Raw genomic sequence first — 22079 nt, 5'->3', positions numbered from 1 at the left:
CTGACCCCGCCGGGAATCGAACCTGGGAACCCTGGCGTGGGAAGCGAGAACGCTACCGCACGACCACGAGCTGCGGACCGTTGTCTATCGAATCGCGAAGCTCGGCGCACCGTTCCTACAAGATGGTTTGCGAAAGACACGCTGCCGCATACAAATTCTTCATTCTCAACTGGATATATGCCGATGTTTCCCCTTTGGCAGCGAGCACATTGGTCTGTTTGGACGCAATTGGTAATAACGTCACTGTAGTGCATATCTCTGCATTTACCGCAGACGTTTCGGAAAAACATGAATTCCACACTGATCCGTTGGCTACACCCACAGCAAAGTCACGCTATGTTGCATAGATGCTGCAGCAACTCCCTCCAACAACAACTTTAAATCAACCCTTACATAAAGCGCTAAATGATTAATAAACCCCGAATCTATTTGCAGCATATTTTCGACAATTTTGACACCGCACAGGAATTATGGACTATCTGGCAAGATAAACGACAGCCACATAATGCAAGCTTTGCAAAAAAGCAGTAACATCTAGTTCACCATTCAGTCATACATCTTCTCATGCTTAGAATGTATTTTTGTGTAGCGATAGGGTCAGAATGCCTAGCACCAGGGAAAGCTATTTTTGTTGATGGCAGTAGTCTGTACCAGCGGCAAAATCCTCAGGAAAGGTAGAGCTGTTGACAACTGCTGTTGATAGTGCATAACTGCAAATAAACATATTTCCCAATATCATGACTTAAATCAGTCTTGATTCAATCGGCAATACTAGTAAGACGGTTGGTCCTGTATGCTGGAGACTGTGTTAACAAAGTTACTCTACAACACCTACCAGTCTGCTGTTTGGTTCTTCCTCCCGCCATTAACAAATGTGCCATTAACATACTTCTACTGCTACTACTACTACTACTACCACTACGTGATCAGGCCCAGTGGACCGCACGCATCTACAAGTTTCCTCCTCCACTGTACACTGTCCATTGCTGTTATCCGCCATTCGTCCACATCTATTGACACATCCCTCCAACGCTTCTTGGGTCTCCCTGGCGGTCTCTTTCCTGTAGGAGCTTCCGAGGCCATCTGTGATCCTCCATCCGGGCAACATGGCCGGCACACTGCATTCGTTTGTCTTTGACATTTCCTGCTATGTTGGGCTGCTGGTATAGTTCCTCAAGCTCTTGGTTGTATCTGATCCTCCATTCCCCTGTATCTGCATCCAGAACCGGACCTAAGATCTTCCGAAGGACTTTTCTCTCAAAAACAAGGAGCTTATGGAAGTCCTGTTTCCAGATACTCCACGTCTCACAGCCATATAGAACAACAGGCTGGATCAGGGTTTTGTACAGTCGAATCTTGAGCTGTGGGGAGAGATATCTGGACCGAGACAGTTGTGCTAGGCTGTGGTAAGATCGGTTTCCTGTTTGTATTCTGACATTGATCTCTGCTTCACATGAAGAGTCGTCAGTGAAAAGTGCCCCTAGGTATTTGAATTCATGTAGGACTGGTCCCCAACCTGCAGTGATTGTAATGACCAGCAGTCTGACAATGACCACGCGTCATAAAGAGGTACTCTTTCTTGGCTTCTTTTATGTTTAGCCCAAATTTGCTGGCAGCCTCCTTTAGTGCTTTGGTCATTTGCTCCAACTCCTCTTCCGACCTAGAGAGTAAACAGATGTCATCTGCATAGGCTAAGTATGCCAGTCTCTTTCCTTCGATTTCAATCCCTTCGTTCTCTTGGAAGGTCTCGCATACGATATTCACGAGGGCAAAGTTAACATAAAAAAAGAAAAACAGACTTACGAGGGATATAAACGTATCCTAGGAACTGAAATTCAGTTTTCTTACAATGAATACCCAACACTTCATCATATCAATTAAATCAAACATGTCACAAAGGTTCCACATTGTTTACATCTGTCAGTACTCTATTTACAATACAGTTTTGCTATGTGCAGCACTGCCTCCTGCCAAAACTTCCATGTGTTCTTATCATTGCAAAATGACTGTGTTTGTCACAATACGCTAATTATTAAATATTAAAACCGTTCACAACATTTCACCACCTCTATATCAGACTGACAGCATTATCTGACGTAGTTTGTCCTACCGCGCAGTGATACAGTAGGGAAAGTGTTTCCACAGACCACAGCTTTAGACATCTCCAAGCAACAGCGAATCAATATCTCTATGCAGACTATCCTAAGAAAACACTTTTCTTCTGTGGCCCCTACGTACATGGCCATAAATATGAGTGACATCTTCATTAGACTGTTATGGAGAATGGTATGTTCCTTTCTTATTCCTATGACACTCTAAATTTTCTTTTAGCCAGAAAAGAAAATGATTTATGTATTCATCTGATCTGTTTTTGCCTTATGTCCTGTGAAGATGTTCGACGGACAAAACTGGTAGATATTAGATGTCAAATAAGAACAACTGATGGTTAAAATACATTTTTCCCACAACATGTGTTGCTGTTCCGTTACACTATTGGTAATAAGCCGCTGGAAAGGGCAGCAAGAGTAAAATACCCAAAGTGAAATTATTTATAACCTGCATGATATGTTTTGCGAAATGATTTCGAATTTCAAGTAACTTTCTTCATGTGTTAGGCGCTGTGTACATCATATGCCAGACTCTTTTGTAATATTACATTAATTTACATATGCATTTAGAAGAGTAATAATTCTTGCATACTATTCAAGAGGTTATGGGAACATAGTGTGTCAGAACACAGCAATGTCTCTTCAGCCATCCAGTATACCAGTTGTGTCATTAGTGGATGGCTATGTGGAGGATTTAATAAAACGCTTGTGTTTTCTATTCCTACCCCATGCCTTGGCGATGTGTTGTAGGCTGTGTTTATTTGTTAATATCAAATTACTTCAAGTCACGTCTCTTGAGACATAGACTATGGAAATTTGTTAATAGCAATTTAATATTATGCAAGTTGAGACTCCTAAAGGGGCCACACCTAACAAGATACAGTATATAAGTACCCTGACTCTTCACAAATTTTCAGTTTTTCACCTAAAATCGTATTTTTGCATATTTAACCAAACTTAACATGTTTTTGCAATTACCTGAGTTCCATTTCAATATTCCGGACGCCGCGTCAACGTTATGATTTTCGCACATGATCATAATACAGTATGTGTCCAAATTCATTGTCACTGTTGTCGAAGCGCCCCTTCTAATCACCACCTTTGACAACTGGGATACTTGAGTGGGAAGTACAGGGAGAGTGTCAAGGCTGCATTTATTAATAATAAATTCCGTTGAATCACGGTTGTTAATAACAACTTAATATTTAGTCATTCAAGGCACCAACAGAGGACCCACACTCATATAGAGGTAACTACTCTACTGGCCATTAAAATTGCAACACCTAGAAGAAATGCAGATGATAAACGGGTATTCATTGGACAATTATATATTACTACTAGAACTGACATGTGATTACATTGTCCGCAGCTCGTGGTCGTGCGGTAGCGTTCTCGCTACCCACGCCCGGGTTCCCGGATTCGATTCCCGGCTGGGTCAGGGATTTTCTCTGCCTCGTGATGACTGGATGTTGTGTGATATCCTTAGGTTAGTTAGGTTTAAGTAGTTCTAAGTTCTAGGGTACTGATGACCATAGAAGTTAAGTCCCGTAGTGCTCCGAGCCATTTGAACCATTTGTGATTACATTTTCACGCAATTTGGGTGCATAGATCCTGAGAAATCAGTACTCAGAACACCCACCTCTAGCCGTAATAACGGCCTTGAAAGGTCTGGGCATTGAGTCAGAGCTTGGATGGCCGGTACAGGTACAGCTGCCCATGCAGCTTCAACACGATACCACAGTTCATCAAGAGTAGCGACTGGCGTATTGTAACCAGACGTTTTCAATTGGTGAGAGATCTGGAGAATGTGCTGGCCACGGCAGCACCCGAACATTTACTGTATCCAGAAAGACCCGTACAGGACCTGCAACATGTGGTCGTGCATTATCCTGCTGAAAGGTAGGGTTTCGCAGGGATCGAGTGAAGTGTAGAGCCACGGGTCGTAACACATTTGAAATGTAACGTCCACTGTTCGAACTGCCGTCAATGCGAACATGACGTGACCGAGACGTATAACCAATGGCACCCCGTACCATCACGCCGGGTGATACGCCAATATGGCGATGACGACTACACGCTTCCAATTTGCGTTCACTGCGATGTCACCAAACACGGATGCGACCACCGTGATGCTGTAAACAGAACTTGGATTCATCCGAAAAAATGACACTTTGCCATTCGTGCACCCAGGTTCGTCGTTGAGTACACCATCGCAGGCGCTCCTGCCTGTGATGCAGTGTCAAGAGTAACCGCAGCCATGGTCTCCGAGCTGATAGTCCATGCTGCTGCAAACGTCGTCGAACTGTTCGTGCACATGGTTGTTGTCCTGCAAACGTCCCCATCTGTTGACTCAGAGATCGAGACGTGGCTCCACGATCCGTTACAGCCGTGCGGATAAGATGACTGTCATTTCGACTGATAGAGATACGAGGCCGTTGGGATCCAGCACAGCGTTCCGTATTACCCTCGTGAACCCACCGATTCCATATTCTGCTAACAGTCATTGGATCTCGACCAACGCGAGCATCAGCGTCGCGATACGATAAACTGCAATCGTGATAGGCTACAATCCGACGTTTATTAAAGTCGGAAACGTGATAGTACACATTTCTCCTCCTTACACGACGCATCACAACAATGTTTCACCAGGCAACGCCGGTGAACTGCTGTTTGTGTTTGAGAAATCGGTAGGAAACTTTCCTCATGTCAGCATGTTGTAGGTGTCGCTACCGGCGCCAACCTTGTGTGAACGCTCTGAAAAGCTAATCATTTGCATATCACAGCATCTTCTTCCTGTCGATTAAATTTCGCGTCTGTAGCACGTCATCTTCGTGGTGTAGCAATTTTAATGGCCAGTAATGTATTATATTAATTTATAGTCGCGTTTAGGAAACGCTTTTTTTAATACCAGTTACGGTAATGACTTACAGAATGTATTCGGCGAAGCGTTGTGGGTGTACATACACTGATTTTTCTGTAGTTATTTATGTGTCTACTGGGTGCAGTTTTATAGTTGAAAGGGTACCCTGGTGGGACTATATAATGATTGGGCCTGTAAGCAAAATGTAGTGTAGGAACAACATTTATTTTTCCAAAACAGACATTCTGCTAAACAAGCTCTTGATTGAATACCGTAAATAAGTGACAGGTGATGTAAGACTGCACTGGACAAGGATCCTGGGTGGCAGAGACAGTTTAACTAGTGGAGTGGGTCAAGTACTCTGGCTCTAAAAATGTGGATAACACGATCTGAATTGATCTGTCGTTGAGCAGACTTTGACTGATCAAATCTACCGAATTATCTCTACATAGGTGCAGCTGAGAGCAAGTGGCGATTGAGATCTGTACGCCCTGTCAATGCCAGAGTGGCAGTAGGTTACTCTGTTTGCTTCGTGCGGTAATGTAACTTGCAGCTGGCGAGATGTGTGCGACGGAAGTAAGATGTGGAGGTGGCACCTATGAATCGATCGCGACTACGAAAGAAATGCAAAAATATGACGATCTAGCGATCAGGCAGACGGATCGCAGTTTACTCTGTACCAGAGCCCTGAAATCATGGTAGATTTCAGTGTGTGACACACTGGTTCACTGGTCGTACCAAGGACCAATTTGGCTCGCTTATACGACAGAGCGCACAAGGATACCAAACGTCAAGTCAGGTAAACGAAAAACGAATAAGCGTGCCCTCGGCAAACGAGTACTCCGAGACGTTTGAACTCACGCCGCCGTCCGCAGTCGTGGTCGTGCGGTAGCGTTCTCGCTTCTCACGCACGGGTTCCCGGGTTCGATTCCCGGCGGGGTCACGGATTTTCTCTGCCTCGTGATGACTGGGTGTTGTGTGATGTCCTTAGGTTAGTTAGGTTTAAGTAGTTCTGAGTTTTAGGGGACTGATGACCATAGATGTTAAGTCCATAGTGCTCAGAGCCATTTGAACCTTTTGAACTCACACCGTCGTCGTCTACTTGCAAGTGAAGACAGTCTCAGGAAAGGTCCAGGTCCAACACACATCACACATACTTGTTAATAGAAACCGTATATGTCTAACACTAGTAGTGGTGAGATAGGCATATCTCACAACTGACTACTTGTGTTATACATATACGGTTGCTGTCAACAACTATGGGCCTGAAGATGATGTTGTAACAAGATCGAAACTAGTGACCAACAAAACCAACACCTTAATACAGCTGGAGGAATTTCGTCATTTTTTAACATATACTAGCTGACGTCCCAAATCGTCCATTACAAGTATGGATATACGAAGATTTCATTCTTTACGTTGACAATGCTGGAATCATTTTAAACTCTAGCAGTTCCTTCATTAGTATCCTCACTACTTCAGTATGCTGTCTACTGACTCTCGATGCTAATGAATTTGTATAACTGGAAATTTTGTGTAACTCAGTACACCGCGCGACTGCTCATGTAGTATTTTCAAATTTTCTCGGACTTAGTGTTGTATTTCAGTTACACACAAAAATTTGGAGTGGGAATTAAAATCCACGGAGAAAAAATACAAATGTGAGGTTTGCCGTTGAGATTGTAATTCTGTCAGAGGCAGCAACGGCCCTCGAAGAGCAGTTGAACGTATTGGACAGTGTCTTGAAAGGAGGATATAAGACGAACATCAACAAAAGCAAAACGTCGATAGTGAAATGCAGTCCAATTAAATCAGGTGTTGCTGAGGGAATTAGGTCAGGAAATGAGACACTTAAAGCAGTAAAGGAGTTTTGTTATTTGGGAACGAAATAACTGATCATGGTCGAAGTAGAGTGGATATAAAATGCAGATTGGCAATGGCATGGAAAGCATTACTGAAGAAAAGAAGTTTGTTAACATCGTGAATAGATTTAAGTGTCAGGAAGTCTTTTATGAAAGTATTTGTATAGAGTGCAACCATGTTTGGAAGTGAAACATTTACGATAAATAGTTTCGACAAGAAGAGAATAGAAGCTTTCGAAATGTGGTGCTACAGAAGAATGCTGAAGATTAGATGGATAGATCACGTAACTAACGGAGAGGTACTGAGTAGAATTGTGGAGAAGAGGAATTTGTGGCACAACGTGACTAGAAGAAGGGATTGGTTGGTAGTACATGTTCTGAGGCATCATGAGATCATCAGTTTAATATTGGAGGGAAGCGGGAAGGGTAAAAATCGTAGAGGGAGACCAAGGGATGAATACACTAAGCAGATTCACAAGTATGTCGGTTGCAGTAGGTACTGGGAGATGAAGAAGCTTGCACAGGATAGAGTAGCATGGAGAGCAGTATCAAACCAGTCTCTGGACTGAAGACCACGACAACAACATCATCCCCGCAGTCTGAGTTTAGATTCGTTGACTTGCAAACGTCTCGGGTTCGAACCTCACCAATGCTTAGGTTTTGAATAAAAATCCTTAGCAACAGTGGCCAAATTCTTTCGGCGTCAACCTCGTTCTGCCAATGGTTTGTTAAAAAAGGCAAAGGAGTGGAATGAGATCGGTACCAGCTTTCTTGACACGCTCTTCTGAGGTCGTTCTTTTATGAGTGCGGCACCATTCATTATCGGGTCAGTTCACTTTTTGCGGTCACTATTCATTTTGTAGGCTCACGTTTCAACCAAGCCACAGGAACATATCTAAAGATGCAGCATCCCTTGTCCATAATGGCCAAGAAACGTGACGATTTCTTCCTGGGAAGGGTTAGATGATGTCTCATTTGACTAGAATGTGCAGAGGCCGGAAATGAGGATTTTAGTGGTTGGGACTGGAGGCATAATCTTCTATGTGAAACACCGATACGTAGAAAAATATTATATGTCTCTCTGGAAGACTAAGTTCTACCGTCTGAATAATGTCTTGTATTTCGCCTACAAGCTGTTGATGAAGCATGGCTGGTATGCACTGCACCAGTCTCAGGCAGTTAATGAAAGCGCGAGTGAATAGTCTTGAATCTCGTGCTCTGCGGTTAGGAGATATGTCTACAGTAGCCTCTGCAAGCAGTAGCAGAGTGTCAATTACCAAACCTGTACGCAGATATCATATCGGCTCACCCAAAATTCGTAAATACTTGTGGCACACTTCAGTGATTCAGTGAGTTGCTTAACAAGTTACATTCACAGTAACAGTCGAATAATTGCATTATATAAACACAAGCATGCCCTCATGGTTTGAACTTATAAACAAGAATGACAACCAATTAACAAAATCCGTAGCGCCTGCAGCACAAATACAGGGATATTACAAATGATTGAAGCGATTTCACAGCTCTACAATAACTTTATTATTTGAGATATTTTCACAATGCTTTGCACACACACACAAAAACTCAAAAAGTTTTTTTAGGCATTCACAAATGTTCGATATGTGCCCCTTTAGTGATTCGGCAGACATCAAGCCGATAATCAAGTTCCCCCCACACTCGGCGCAGCATGTCCCCATCAATGAGTTCGAAAGCATCGTTGATGCGAGCTCGCAGTTCTGGCACGTTTCTTGGTAGAGGAGGTTTAAACACTGAATCTTTCACATAACCCCACAGAAAGAAATCGCATGGGGTTAAGTCGGGAGAGCGTGGAGGCCATGACATGAATTGTTGATCATGATCTCCACCACGACCGATCCATCAGTTTTCCAATCTTCTGTTTAAGAAATGCTTCTGCTTTAGCCTTTTCCGTAAGATTTTCCAAACCGTCGGCTGTGGTACGTTTAGCTCCCTGCTTGCTTTATTTGTCGACTTCCGCGGGCTACGCGTGAAATTTGCCCGCACGCGTTCAACCGTTTCTTCGCTCACTGCAGGCCGACCCGTTGATTTCCCCTTACAGAGGCATCCAGAAGCTTTAAACTGCGCATACCATCGCCGAATGGAGTTAGCAGTTGGTGGATCTTTGTTGAACTTCGTCCTGAAGTGTCGTTGCACTGTTATGACTGACTGATGTGAGTGCATTTCAAGCACGACATACGCTTTCTCGGCTCCTGTCGCCATTTTGTCTCACTGCGCTCTCGAGCGCTGTGGCGGCAGAAACCTGAAGTGCGGATTCAGCCGAACAAAACTTTATGAGTTTTTCTAAGTATCTGTAGTGTGTCGTGACCATATGTCAATGAATGGAGCTACAGTGAATTTATGAAATCGCTTCAATCATTTGTAATAGCCCTGTACATTAAAAGAGAACTTATCTCTATAAGCAGCTGCACAGTTCTAACTGATAAAGGCTGGACACATGTTGTATGGAACTGTTCATTCGAATCAGTGTATGCCATCGGCTCCTGAATTATTTACTGTTCCTTCCGAAACATCTATGTATGTGTCTGTGTCTGTGTGTGCGCTTGTTTATAAATAAAATTATGTTAACTCTGCAGGTCCTTACACCATATTCAGTAAGCCCTCATGCGAAGACAACATTCCGGATGTCTTCCCTAAAGGCGAGTACGCTGTGGACAGACCATCATGCGCATACGCCTTGAAGGAGGACGACGACCCACAAAAGTACGGTAGAAACGGCTCCAGGTGCGAAGACGCCATGATGGATGACGCCTTCAGCAGCTCGCTCGCCATGGTTGCTCAAATGATTCCTCATCGCAACAGCTCAGCTCGCCTGCGTGGTGATCCGCCCGACACGTGTGGCTCTGTAGACGGGTTGCGAGATATGGAAGCCGACGACGCCAGCAACTTGCTGTGTCAAGTCGTGCCAGAGATAATGAACACCGTGCCAGGCGAATGGTGAGTATCACAAACAGCCTCTACATCTGTATTTGATAGTCCTCATTCGAAGAGTGAAAGGACGTTGTGACACGTGATTGCACTGATAAACCTGTTGTGTTGTTCTGCCCCCCCCCCTCTCCCTCACCATGTTGACTGTCAATTGCACTCCCCCAATCATATAGCTACTATCAAGGGAATATTATGCTGCAGCAATAAAAATCGACAAGCTCCCAGCGTTCCAAAATGTACTACGCATTCAGCCTCAAACTGTGTGAAGGGTCGTAAATGTTCCTACTTTCAGGGCATCCCTGACTGGTTGAGAGATTCAGGGTGGTGGGACGGATGGGAGGGTGGGGGGGGGGGGCGGTGGGTGTGCTCACAACTTAAAACCAAGTACGCGTTAAAGAGTCACGTAACCGGTGAATTCTGAAAAATTGAAATCGCAACAGTTATCAGAGGGCAGTCTTCACTGACATGTGAAGGACATAAGAGTACACGATGGATACCTGCGTTTACGGCGCACAGAAACCACACAGGCTGAGTGAAGGTTACTTGGAATATACTGACGCCTGTATTGTATTAGACGGAGAACGTCTGAAGCGGTTGGATTCTGCCGGAGAGGGATCTACTGAAGCACGTCTCACAAGAAGATGCTAGAGAAGATCATCAGTTTACGGTCTTAAGCCAGGTTCTTCTTCGAGCAGGAATTACACGCTGCCCGAGCAAGACCGGACTGTTTGCTTCTGCTGAAACGAAAATCTCAAATCCTTTGCGCATCTGTGTTGTCCTATAAAACAAGCACCAAGTGCATTAACTATTCAATCGGCATGTCTTTTTGGTACTGGGCAAGGAAACCATTTTGAAACCTCTTAAACCACTTAAGGCTGAACGTCATCTGTGACAAAGCTTACGAGCTTCTGAATAGCTGTTCTCGGTCTAAGTCGCTGCAGTCATGGACTGTGCGGCTGGTCCCGAAGGAGGTTCGAATCCTCCCTCGGGCATGGGTGTGTGTGTGTGTGTGTGTCCTTAGGCTAATTTAGGTTAAGTAGTGCGTAAGCTTAGGGACTGATGACCTTAACAGTTAAGTCCCATAAGATTTCACACACATTTGAACATTTTTGAATAGCTATTCTCCCACGTGTTGTGAGTTGTTTTACGGCCTAGAATGTAAACACAATAAACGAATACATGTGTCTTTTCCTTCTGTTACGAATAACTCATGTTTCCCTGTGGAATGAAAATGATAAATTATACGATTTTTGGATGCACAACTCATTATACATGAAGTGGTTCTGTTATATACTATTTTGTTGATACAAAGATGAAGTTAGAAGATCTTAGTCACAAAATCTCTCCGATGACCAAAGAAAGAAACTTCGGCATAACATTGTCTTCAACGTGGCGAACTGAGACGATGTTCTCGGAAAGAGTGCCCTTCATAGAAATTACTTTCGAAATTCATTCTTTTTGTCAGCTAAGCATTTGAAAATCATCCTAAGAAAACGTTGTCCTCTTGCATCATTGCACTCATCTGATTTCATTGAAAAATATTAACACTCATCCAAATCTAATTGGGGAAAAACATCATCAGTCTTTGTTTCATCTCTTTTTACGATCGATGTTGATTGAAGTTGAAGTTGTGGAGTGGCATCCACTGTTTCAGATTTATATTTTAAATTCTAGAACAATTCATGAAGAGCTTCCCGAAATGTTGCTTTTACGAATTCATCGTTTTCGAATGCTTTCCTCCTTCTTGCCAATCCATTCGAAGCACGATAAGAAGCAAGATTGGCAGCACCACTTTTGTCAACTGCTTTTGTAAACAGATTTTGCCGAAAACTTAACTGATGTTTAATTTGTTTGATTTTCATTTTGTCAGTTGAGAATATAAAGGAAACTCGGCGTTCACACCTTTTCTTTTTAGCAGCTGCTACAGAAGCTTGACACAGCAAAGAAATGCATGTGCAATTTCTTGGTGCAGTGAAAAACTCATGTTCCCTTTCGGAACGAAAAGGATAATTTTTTATTTTTTTTATACACGAATTATTATGGGTCAGGACATTGCGGTACGTTTTACTTTCTTGATAGAGGATCACGATGAAGATCGTAGTTATGAAATCTGCCTGATGACCAAAGACGAATTTTCAGATAACATTCACGTGAAGAATTGTGATGCCGTTCTCACACAGTTTAATACTTTTAGTTTCTTGTTTGCATATGTGTGTGTACCCATAGAAGAAACAGTTAACATTGTACAACAACAGCTCATAAGCAAGAAATCCCCACACATGCAAATAAATGAAATCTCATCCATTCATACGCTAATCACAGAATAAAATTACTTCACTGTCCGCCTGTTTAGCTGAGTGGCACCGTGCTTGCCTTCGATGCAAGCGAGCCTGGGTTCGATTCACGGCTGGGATCGAGATATTTCTCGACTCGTGGACTGGGTGTTGTGTTGTCCTCATTATCACTTTATTCTCATCGCCGGCGAACAAGTCGCCCAATGTGTCGTAGAATGGAATAAGACCTGCACGTGGCGATCGAACTTCCGCGGATGGGCCTCCCGGCCAACGATGCCATACGCTCGCTCGATTTCATTTTTTTTGTTTCATTACCTCACTTTCAATAACAACTTTTATTTGCAGCTAGAGCCGATATTCATCAAGAGGTCCCACATCACTGGAACTTTAGCCAACATTTTCTTAGATCGTACAGTGAACTCAATATTCAACAACACTGCGAAACAAGAAGTGTACAAAATAATGTAAGCTGTTATGTAGATGACGTAATGTGTCTCATAGATGAAACACAAAATGGGATAGAACAGCTACACGGTAACATCAACACAGTACACCCACAAATCAACTTCACAATGGACATAGAACAAAAAGAAACCAAGTTTCCTGGATCTAACAATTACATGAAGCAACATCTATGGAAAACTCAAATCCAGAATCAGTGTTATCTATAGCACAGCCAACGACCTGACAGTGCATAAATACGCCAGTTTCACAAACATGCTCCACAGCATAAACACAACAAAAAAATAGCTCTGAGCACTATGGGACTCAACATCTTAGGTCATTAGTCCCCTAGACTTAGAACTACTTAAACCTAAGGACATCACCCACATCCATGTCCGAGGCAGGATTCGAACCTGCGACCGTAGCAGCAGCGCGGTTCCGGACTGCAGCGCCTAGAACCGCTTAGCCACCGCGGCCGGCTAAACAGAACACTTCTTAAAATAAATTGCTCTGAGCACTATGGTACTTAACATCTGTGGTCATCAGTCCCCTAGAACTTAGAACTACTTAAACTTAACTCACCTAAGGACATCACACACATCCATGCCCGAGGCAGGATTCGAACCTGCGACCGTAGCGGTCACACGGTTCCAGACTGAAGCGCCTAGAACCGCACGGCCACAACGGTCGCCAACACTTCTTAAAACACAGATAACTACACACGGAAATTAAATATAATAAAACAAATTGCTGTTAAAAACGACTACAAAACAGACACCATAAACAAGCTCAACAACAAGGCAAAAATGAAACCTGACAAAAGTGGCCCCCCCCCGGTCAAGAGCACAACCAAAGAATCTGAAAACCTAAAGGCAGAACACACAGTCAAGAAAGCGGACCACACCACACCCGGAAAAACAATCAGATGGTATACACTAACATAAAGTAATAAAATAGCACAACGAATCGGAAGCACATTTGAAATGCAAAGAATCTCAATAACATTCAGATCAGACAACACAGTTTAACAAATGCTAAGACCAGACAAAAAATTTCAGAGAAATTCAGCAATTCTGGAATGTCGCCGGCTGTGGTGGAAGCGCGGTTCTAGGCGCTACAGTCTGGAACCGCGAGACCACTACGGTCGCAGGTTCGAATCCTGCCTCGGGTATGGATGTGTGTGATGTCCTTAGTTTAGTCAGGTTTAAGTAGTTCTAAGTTCTAGGGGACTGATGACCTCAGAAGTTAAATCCCATAGTGCTCAGAGCCATTTGAACCATTTGAACCATTTTGGAATGTACAGGGTGGCAATTATTGAACTGTATGAAATAAAATCGTCATAGCTTCTGAAAGGTTTGCATTAGGACGCTCAAACTGCACGGTTGGCCACGGGGTGTGATGGAGATTGTATGTCTGGGTTTAGACGACGTTGCCCATTTCAATCTGGATGGGTTGATCAAAAAGCAACCCAAAATGGGTGACTGTGTGGTATGCAATGGCCACTCACGGAATAATCGGTGTAATATTCCTTGCTGTCACGGCGGCTATTAAACGGTGCGTGAAGGTTTTGTAGGGTGATTTCATACTCGTTATATAAACAGATCCTGATTTCGACAAGACGTGGTTCATGCAAGACGGAGATCAGCCCCAGCGAAGCGAGGGAGGGTATGATGTCCTGGAGGAGCACTTTGGGGACCGCATTCTGGCTGTTGGGTACCTAGAGGCTACCGGCTTAGGCATCGATTGGCCGCCACATACTCTGGATCTAAGCACTTGCAACTGCTTCTTGTGGGGCTCTATTGAAGACAAGGTGTACAGCCATAACCCAAAACCATTTCTGAGATGAAAACAGCCATTCAGGTCATCTACAGCATCGATGTTCCGACACTTCAGCGGGTCATATGGAATTTCACTATTCGTCTGTGCCACGTCATCACCAATAATGGCAGGCACATGGAACATGCCGCAACAAAAATCAGATTATCCGTAGTTGTATAAAGTGTGTGCACGTGGTAGTTTGTAACTAATTTACGTTTTCTTTTCATACAGTTCAATAACCGTAACCCTGCACCAACTCACATGTAATTCCTGTCAGGCCCAATACATAGGACAAACAAGGAGAAATACCCAAACAGGGTACACAGTGCACATGAGAACTGTAAAGAGTGACAGCATACGTTTCACTTTTGCAGAACACCTAATGAACAAAAACCTCAACACCACTAACATCGAAAGTGATCCACACATCCTGTAGCACAGCAACAGTTTATATCGAAACCTAATAACAGAAGTAAATTATTACATAAAAAAAGCCTGTAGTGGGGGAGAAAAACGTAATAAACGAAAACACAACACTTTGCAGCAACAGACATTTTACTGCTCTAAGAGAACTGACACAGGACACAGAACAGGAAAACACACACACTAAGCCACTCCCCATAACACACAAAGACATAAATAAGGAAAAGAAGTCTTCAGAGTTCCCACTATAATTGTCATAACCTTCTCGCAATATACGATACATTTCTCGCGACAACGCGCACTACAAGAAGGCCTAATGTTTTGGATTATGAACAAAGTGCGAACGTTAGTTTTTCTCTGTCTAAAACTGGCCACCAGCCGTCCAACGAACGTGAGTACATGACAAACTGGTAACAACCTTGTACACACTTAAACGGTATCGACAACACTACCGTAAAACCAATTGTATATCGCTGACATGCATATGTTCACACTTTATTATTTCTTTACCAACAGGCATTCACACAGTTCCAGATAGCAGGCTGTATGCCGAGAAAACGGCAAAAACACAAAAAAAATACACCAGAAACAATGGCGACAACCGCAAAAATCATACTGTGAAGTATGATAAATAGGGTATTATGAAACTACTCACAGGAAACAATATTTAGAATCAAATAATACAGATGGAAGAATGTTTAACAACTTTTATAAGTGTGCTGTCTTTGCCTGTTCTAGAACCTAAGAAGTCCTGCTGATGCCGATATTTTCGCTGAAACTAGTTTGTGAATAAATAAATTAATAACAAAGGTTTTTTTTCATCAAGGCGGACCAACAATCCCGTCTGGTTCTTATTCACGATTTTTTTTATCTGTTCTTAATCCTATATAGTCTTTGACGAACCCTTGTTTCCTAACTCTAGTTTACAGTCTTTCTTTACGTTGCACTTCAGTATTCCTTCTTACTACTACGCAGCCATTTGATGGATTGGTGATTCAGGTGGATGAGTGGTTTTAAGCATCAAGCGAAAGTAGAATGCGCAGATTGTCTGTAGAATCACTACAGCATTGGTAGCGGAAATGCTTATAGTTTTGAATAAGATGGAACATTTGTCCTGGAGAAATTCGTACTTTTAGTGGCGCTCTCAGTTCGTTTAGCGAGTGCAATAGGACGATGTAAGAGGCTTGGTTGAGGAATATTATGTTCTAGGTGTAGCACTTCCAGCTGTTATGCTAGCCTGCACAGCGTAGGCCGTGCGAATTGGATCGTGGTTATATCCATGACAGAAGCTGGACGACGAAACTGTGCTCCTATTATATCACAAGTTGTACCATTTATTGATATACCACTGTTCCGTAGTTATACTTTGATTATGCCTATGGATTTTCCATTTTGGTAACAGATTACGGTGACAGCTGCCGGTATATGCTGCCTCTCTCTGGAAATATGGTTCTGACACGCTTCCGTTTTCTCTAGCGACAACTATATTTCACATGGCTGTTCGTCAGCCGGTATCGCTCCGGCAAATCATAATACTTCCTCTTACATGTTCTTGTAACTCTGCTAATGTAAACTTCTCTTCGTTTTGATATTACTAGCACTTGTTGAGTTAATATCTGGATGCACTTGTAGACACTAGGGTGAACTGTAAAATAACGGTATCGTGCATTCAATTCCACTCTCGGAAACTATCGGAAAAAGAATTGATAAGTGTAGTTTTACTCTATATGAAGTGGCGTTAACGGGTGCTATGCACTGTTTCTCGTATTTGTTGTACTGACTTATTTAAGTTTTGTACATCTTCACTATCTGCTGAGCTGGATACGATTTTCAGTAACTTCTGTGCGGCATTCAACCATTCTCATATCTTCCTGACTAGCATCTGTGGTATTGCTTCTGGCAACTGTTTTGGCTGTGCTCTCAATTTCTCATACAGGGTGGGACAAATAAAAGTGGCCTATAGAACGAAGTTCCATGGTACACAAAAAGGAGAAAAGGAAATACAGTGCTAACCTGTTTATAGCAAATTTTTCAAGTGATCACCATTCATCTCTTGACACTTTTGGGTCCTGGTCAGCAAGTTCCTGAATGTGTATCGAAGCTGGGCTGCTGGAATAGATGAAATCTCATCTGAAATATTCTGCTGCAGTTCTTGAAGACTATGAGGAGTGTTGAGCTATACCTTAGACTTGAGAGTTCCCCACACAAAGTAGCCCCACACTGATAGGTCATGTGACCTGAGTGGTCAGCTAGGGCCACCACCAGTTGGACTTCTTTTGACAACTCGGTCAGTTAGGAAGATTGTGTAAATGTGCTCTAGGATTTGTCCCCCTGTGGATCCATCCTGTTGGAAATACACTACTAGCCATTAAAATTGCTACACCAAGAAGAAATGCAGATTATAAACGGGGACTCATGGGACGGATAAATTTTACTAGAACTGACATGTGATTACATTTTCACGGAATTTGGGTGCATAGATCCTGAGAAATCAGTACCGAGAACAACCACCTCTGGCCGTAATAACGGCCTTGAAAGGCCTGGGCATTGAGTCAGAGCTTGGATGGCGTGTACAGGTACAGCTGCCCATGCAGCTTCAACACGATACCACAGTTCATCAAGATTAGTAACTGGCGTATTGTGACGAGCCATTGCTCGGCCACCATTGACTAGACGTTTTCAGTTGGTGAGAGATCTGGAGAATGTGCTGGCCAGGGCAGCATTCAAACATTTTCTGTATCCAGAAAGGCCCGTACAGGACCTGCAGCATGCGGTCGTGCATTATCCTGCTGAAATCTAGGGTTTTGCAGAGATAGAATGAAGGGTAGAGCCACGGGCCGTAACACATCTGAAATGTAACGTCCATGTTCAAAGTGCCGTCAGTGCGAACAAGAGGTGACCGAGACGTGTAACCAATGGCACCCCATACCATCACGCCGGGTGATACGCCAAAATGGCGATGACGAATACACACTTCCAATGTGCGTTCACCGCGATGTCGCCAAACACAGATGCGACCATCATGATGCTGTAAACAGAACTTGGATTCATCCGAAAAAATGACGTTTTGCCATTCGTGCACCCAGGTTCGTCGTTGAGTACACCACCGCAGGCACTATTGTCTGTGATGCAGCGTCAAGGGTAACCGGAGCCATGGTCTCCGAGCTGATAGTCCATGCTGCTTCAAACGTCGTCGAACTGTTCGTGCAGATGGTAGTTGCCCTTCAAACGTCCCCATCAGTTGACTCAGGGATCGAGACGCGGCTCCACGATCCGTTACAGCTATGCGGATGCCTGTCATCTCGACTACTAGTGATACGAGGCCGTTGGGATCCAGCACGGCGTTCCGTATTACCCTCCTGATCCCACCGATTCCATATTCTGCTAACAGTCATTGGATCTCGACCAACGCGAGCAGCAATCTCGCGATACGATAAACCGCAATCGCGATAGGCTACAATCCGACCTTTACCAAAGTCGGAAACGTGATGGTACGCATTTCTCCTCCTTACACGAGGCATCACAACAACGTTTCACCAGGCGACGCCGGTCAAGTGCTGTTTGTGTATGAGAAATCGGTTGGAGGCCGCGGTGGTCTAGCGGTTCTAGGCGCGCAGTCCGGAACCGCGCGACTGCTACGGTCGCAGGTTCGAATCCTGCCTCGGGCATGGATGTGTGTGACGTCCTTAGGTTAGTTAGGTTTAAGTAGTTCTAAGTTCTAGGGGACTGATGAGCATGGGTGTTAAGTCCCATAATGCTCAGAGCCATTTGAACCAAATCGGTTGGAAACTTTCCGCATGTCAGCACGTTGTAGTGTGAGTGCTCTGAGAAGCTAATCATTTGCATATCACAGCATCTTCTTCCTGTCGGTTAAATTTCGCGTCTGTAGCAATTTTAATGGCCAGTAGTGTAACTCTATGTCTCTTCCTCCTCCGTTAATGCTGCCAGAAATGATTTCAAAGTGTTGCCGATGTAATTTGCCTCAGTCAGCGTCCGACGAAAGAATATGGGACCAATAACGCGGCATGCAGACACTACACATCGAATCCCAGCCTTCTGCTCATGTAAAGGTGTTGTTGTGGAAGTTATGCGTATCCTCTTCTGACCACAACCCGTGATTCTGTGAGTTGACATAACCACTCAGGTGAAACCAGCCTTCATCAGACATAAAGAACAGATCCATGTCCAAGCCATTCATTGCTATCTCACGAATACGCGCTCGCTAAACTGGAGGCGCTGGGGGACATCTGCTAGTCTTAATTGATGAACAACAGACACGCAGTAGGGATGCAAGTGCAGGTGCTGTAGGAGTATTCGTCCACGTGGTCGACGTGATAAGCAGGTCTCTTGCTACAGCGTTGGATTGGTTCAAATGGCTCTGAGCACTATGGGCCTTAAAATCTTAGGTCATCAGTCCCCTAGAACTTAGAAGTACTTAATCCTAACTAACCTAAGGACAACACTCACATCCATGCCCGAGGGAGGATTCGAACCTGCGACCGTAGCAGTCGCGTGGTTCCGGAATGAAGCGCCTAGAACCGCTCGACCACCGCGGCTGGCTGCGTTCGATTGATTTGGTAGGACTCTCAAGGATTTTCTGGTGAACTGCAACCACATTTTCTTGTGTGCAGACACCTGTCGGAATGTTTTTTGATCCTGACTGACGACACCTTGGGACTGAGCGTTGCATGGCATTCTTTGCTGGCGCTTCAACACCACTAAACTTCTCAGCAAACAACTGAGTACTACGTTCCAGCGATTTTCTTGTCATGTCACTTTCCACGACGAACTCTCACCATCGTCCCCTTAGCACAGCTCCACTCACACTGACATAGCCCGCACTATGCGTTGAACCAGTGTGGATCACTTGTCTGGCGTAGACGTGGTGTGCACGTCACGTGCTATGGTTATATGCATACGTTCATATCCAACCGTATCCTCTTGTGTGGGCGACTTCCATTTGCCCCACCCTCTCTCTATATGAATGTCTTAGCTTGTGATATTCGTTTTGTATATCATCCAAACCATCATCTTCCTGCGATTCCTCGTGTAACACCTCCACTCATCTGCTTACCTCATTTCGTATTTCCCATATGCCAAAGGTAAATCTTAACGTCCGCCCATCACTGGTTAAAAGCACATCTAGCAGTCTCGAGAACAATGTACCAGAACTGTGCGGCTTGTTCCAAATTGTATACGGTGCTCCTCCATTGACGAAGCGGAGCGTTTTCAGCACTGTGATAAACTTCTTGCTCGTCCATAGAGACACGTTACCTACGAGAAAGGAAAGTTTCTTCAATTCCTTCCCTTTTCTGCAAACGCGTGCACAAGTAAAGGATAAGAAAATAAACTCTACGGTATTGAATACAGATTTTTTAACTATATCGTACATGACAGGCCAATAAATACATGGCAACACATGGACACAACTAATGTGCAGCAAACTCTAAAACAATATAAAAGATCTAATCATGACTTTTTATTTCGCTCTCTGTGGGAGTAAGTCGTATTTTGTGGCCCTTGATCGTCATTAGACACCCGCTCCCTAGTATTTTTGGACACTTTTCTCGAAATTTCTGTAACTGGTGGAACTTTTTGTAGAGCCGCTTAATGGCTTAACCCTGCTTATGTGAAAATCAGATGTTGTTATCCATCTTTGCAACGTCATATTTACCGGTAATGTCATTTCACTGACTTGATGTAGGCCGTTGTACTTAAATAAAAACTTTTTGGTTTTCTCTTAATAATACCTACTGACAAACTCTGTATTGTGGTAGTAGTAGTATACATTTCTCTTCCTGTTCCTGACATTCTAAAGCTTTTTTGTTGGCTCGTTTTATTTTTCGTCAAACCTCACATAAACGTTTTGCGAATTCTGTTACTCTCTCACCGCTAGCTCCAAACTCGGATTTTATGATGTCAAAAGTAAATGGCATCATATGCATTACACCACCTTGTATGTTGAAAGATTACTACAGATGTGTAAACTTTAGAACTGCACGCCGAAATTGTGGATGCTACGTATGTGTCCTCGTTATCCTGCTAACACAGCGGCTTAACACTTTGGAAATCGTTTTGTGGACAGTTTTTGTGTGTCCAGTTGCTTGTGGAACGCAACGATTTGTTCTTAAGCTGCCAATGTCAAGCAGGTGACGCAGCTGTTTCATTAAATCCGATATGAAATTAATATATTCATTTGTGAACATGGTATCTGGTATTCCGAACTTGAGGATCCAGTTATTTACTGAGAGATATGATTCTGTGTTAGCGTCTTGATCTGGGATTGCTACCATTTCATTGAATTGGGAGGAGTGACCTATTGTAGTTAATATTGGCTTATTCCCTACTGGAGCTCTGTTAAGTGGTCCTAATACATCCAATCCAAGGGTTTCAGATGGTTTGTTCACTTCTAGTAATTTTTGCAAAGAAACTTATCGGAGGCTAAGAACAGCCCTTTGTGCACAAGGTACGTATTTTTTTACATACTCTGCCACATCACACTTCTTAGTGTTCTGCCGGTACATTTTGGCAACGCTCCTATCTGTAGTTCTGCGACCACCATGAGCTGCTGACATGTTGCAAAATTTCGTCCCTATCACAGCTGGAACTAGCACGTGTGGTCCGCACATTATCGATTGCAGAGTAAGCCGCCATACACCATACGCAGCTGCTGCAGGTTAAATGCCTGACACTATGTTACTTCTTTGTGCCTTCTGATACACTTTTGACTATCGTTTGAAGTTTTTCAATTTTTCTGTTCAGTGTGTCTGCTTTAGTATGTTTCTTCCCTGGTATATGAAGTGCTTCATAATCGAATTCACTCAGTTCTAACACACATCTCTGTAATTTACTAGGAGCATCGTTTAAGACTAACAAACATCTCAGCAATGTGTAATCTGTTAGTGCTTGGACATTAGATCCTACACCTAACAGCAGAAGTGCGTAAATCCATAGAACACTAATCTTCTTTTCCACGATGGAATTATTCTATTCTGCCCTGTAGATCTGTCTAGATACTGAACCTGTGGAATATTCTTTATCGTCTAAATTTTTACTCGGAATGGACTCCGGTGCACTTTTATTAGTACCACACAAGAGGATGAATTCTTTTTCGAAATATAGGAATACCAGTACTGGATCTGACGTCAGCTCTTTTTCAATGTCTCAAATTCTCTTTATCAATCTCCTGTTGATTCCAGTATTACACTTTTGCAAATACTGGTTTGGCAATTTTTGCAGATTCTTTAATGAATTTCCTATAAAAACTGATTAATGTTCTTTTGTTGTTTACGGTATTGCAAAGTTA

The 22079-nt window shown here is 43.4% G+C and overlaps 1 protein-coding gene across 1 annotated transcript in view; it reads left to right on the top strand.

The window, feature by feature from the left end:
- Positions 1-22079, top strand: part of LOC126484728 (uncharacterized) — a 95172-nt gene that overhangs the window by 19931 nt on the left and 53162 nt on the right. The window contains exon 2 of the mRNA XM_050108323.1: positions 9443-9803. Coding sequence (XP_049964280.1) covers positions 9443-9803 — 361 coding nt within the window. The remainder of the gene's footprint in view (positions 1-9442; positions 9804-22079) is intronic.

This window comes from Schistocerca serialis, chromosome 6, assembly GCF_023864345.2.
Source record: "Schistocerca serialis cubense isolate TAMUIC-IGC-003099 chromosome 6, iqSchSeri2.2, whole genome shotgun sequence".
NCBI lineage: Eukaryota > Metazoa > Arthropoda > Insecta > Orthoptera > Acrididae > Schistocerca > Schistocerca serialis.
The sequence above is the reverse complement of the archived record's forward strand: the minus strand, read 5'-3'. Positions and strand labels throughout refer to the sequence as shown.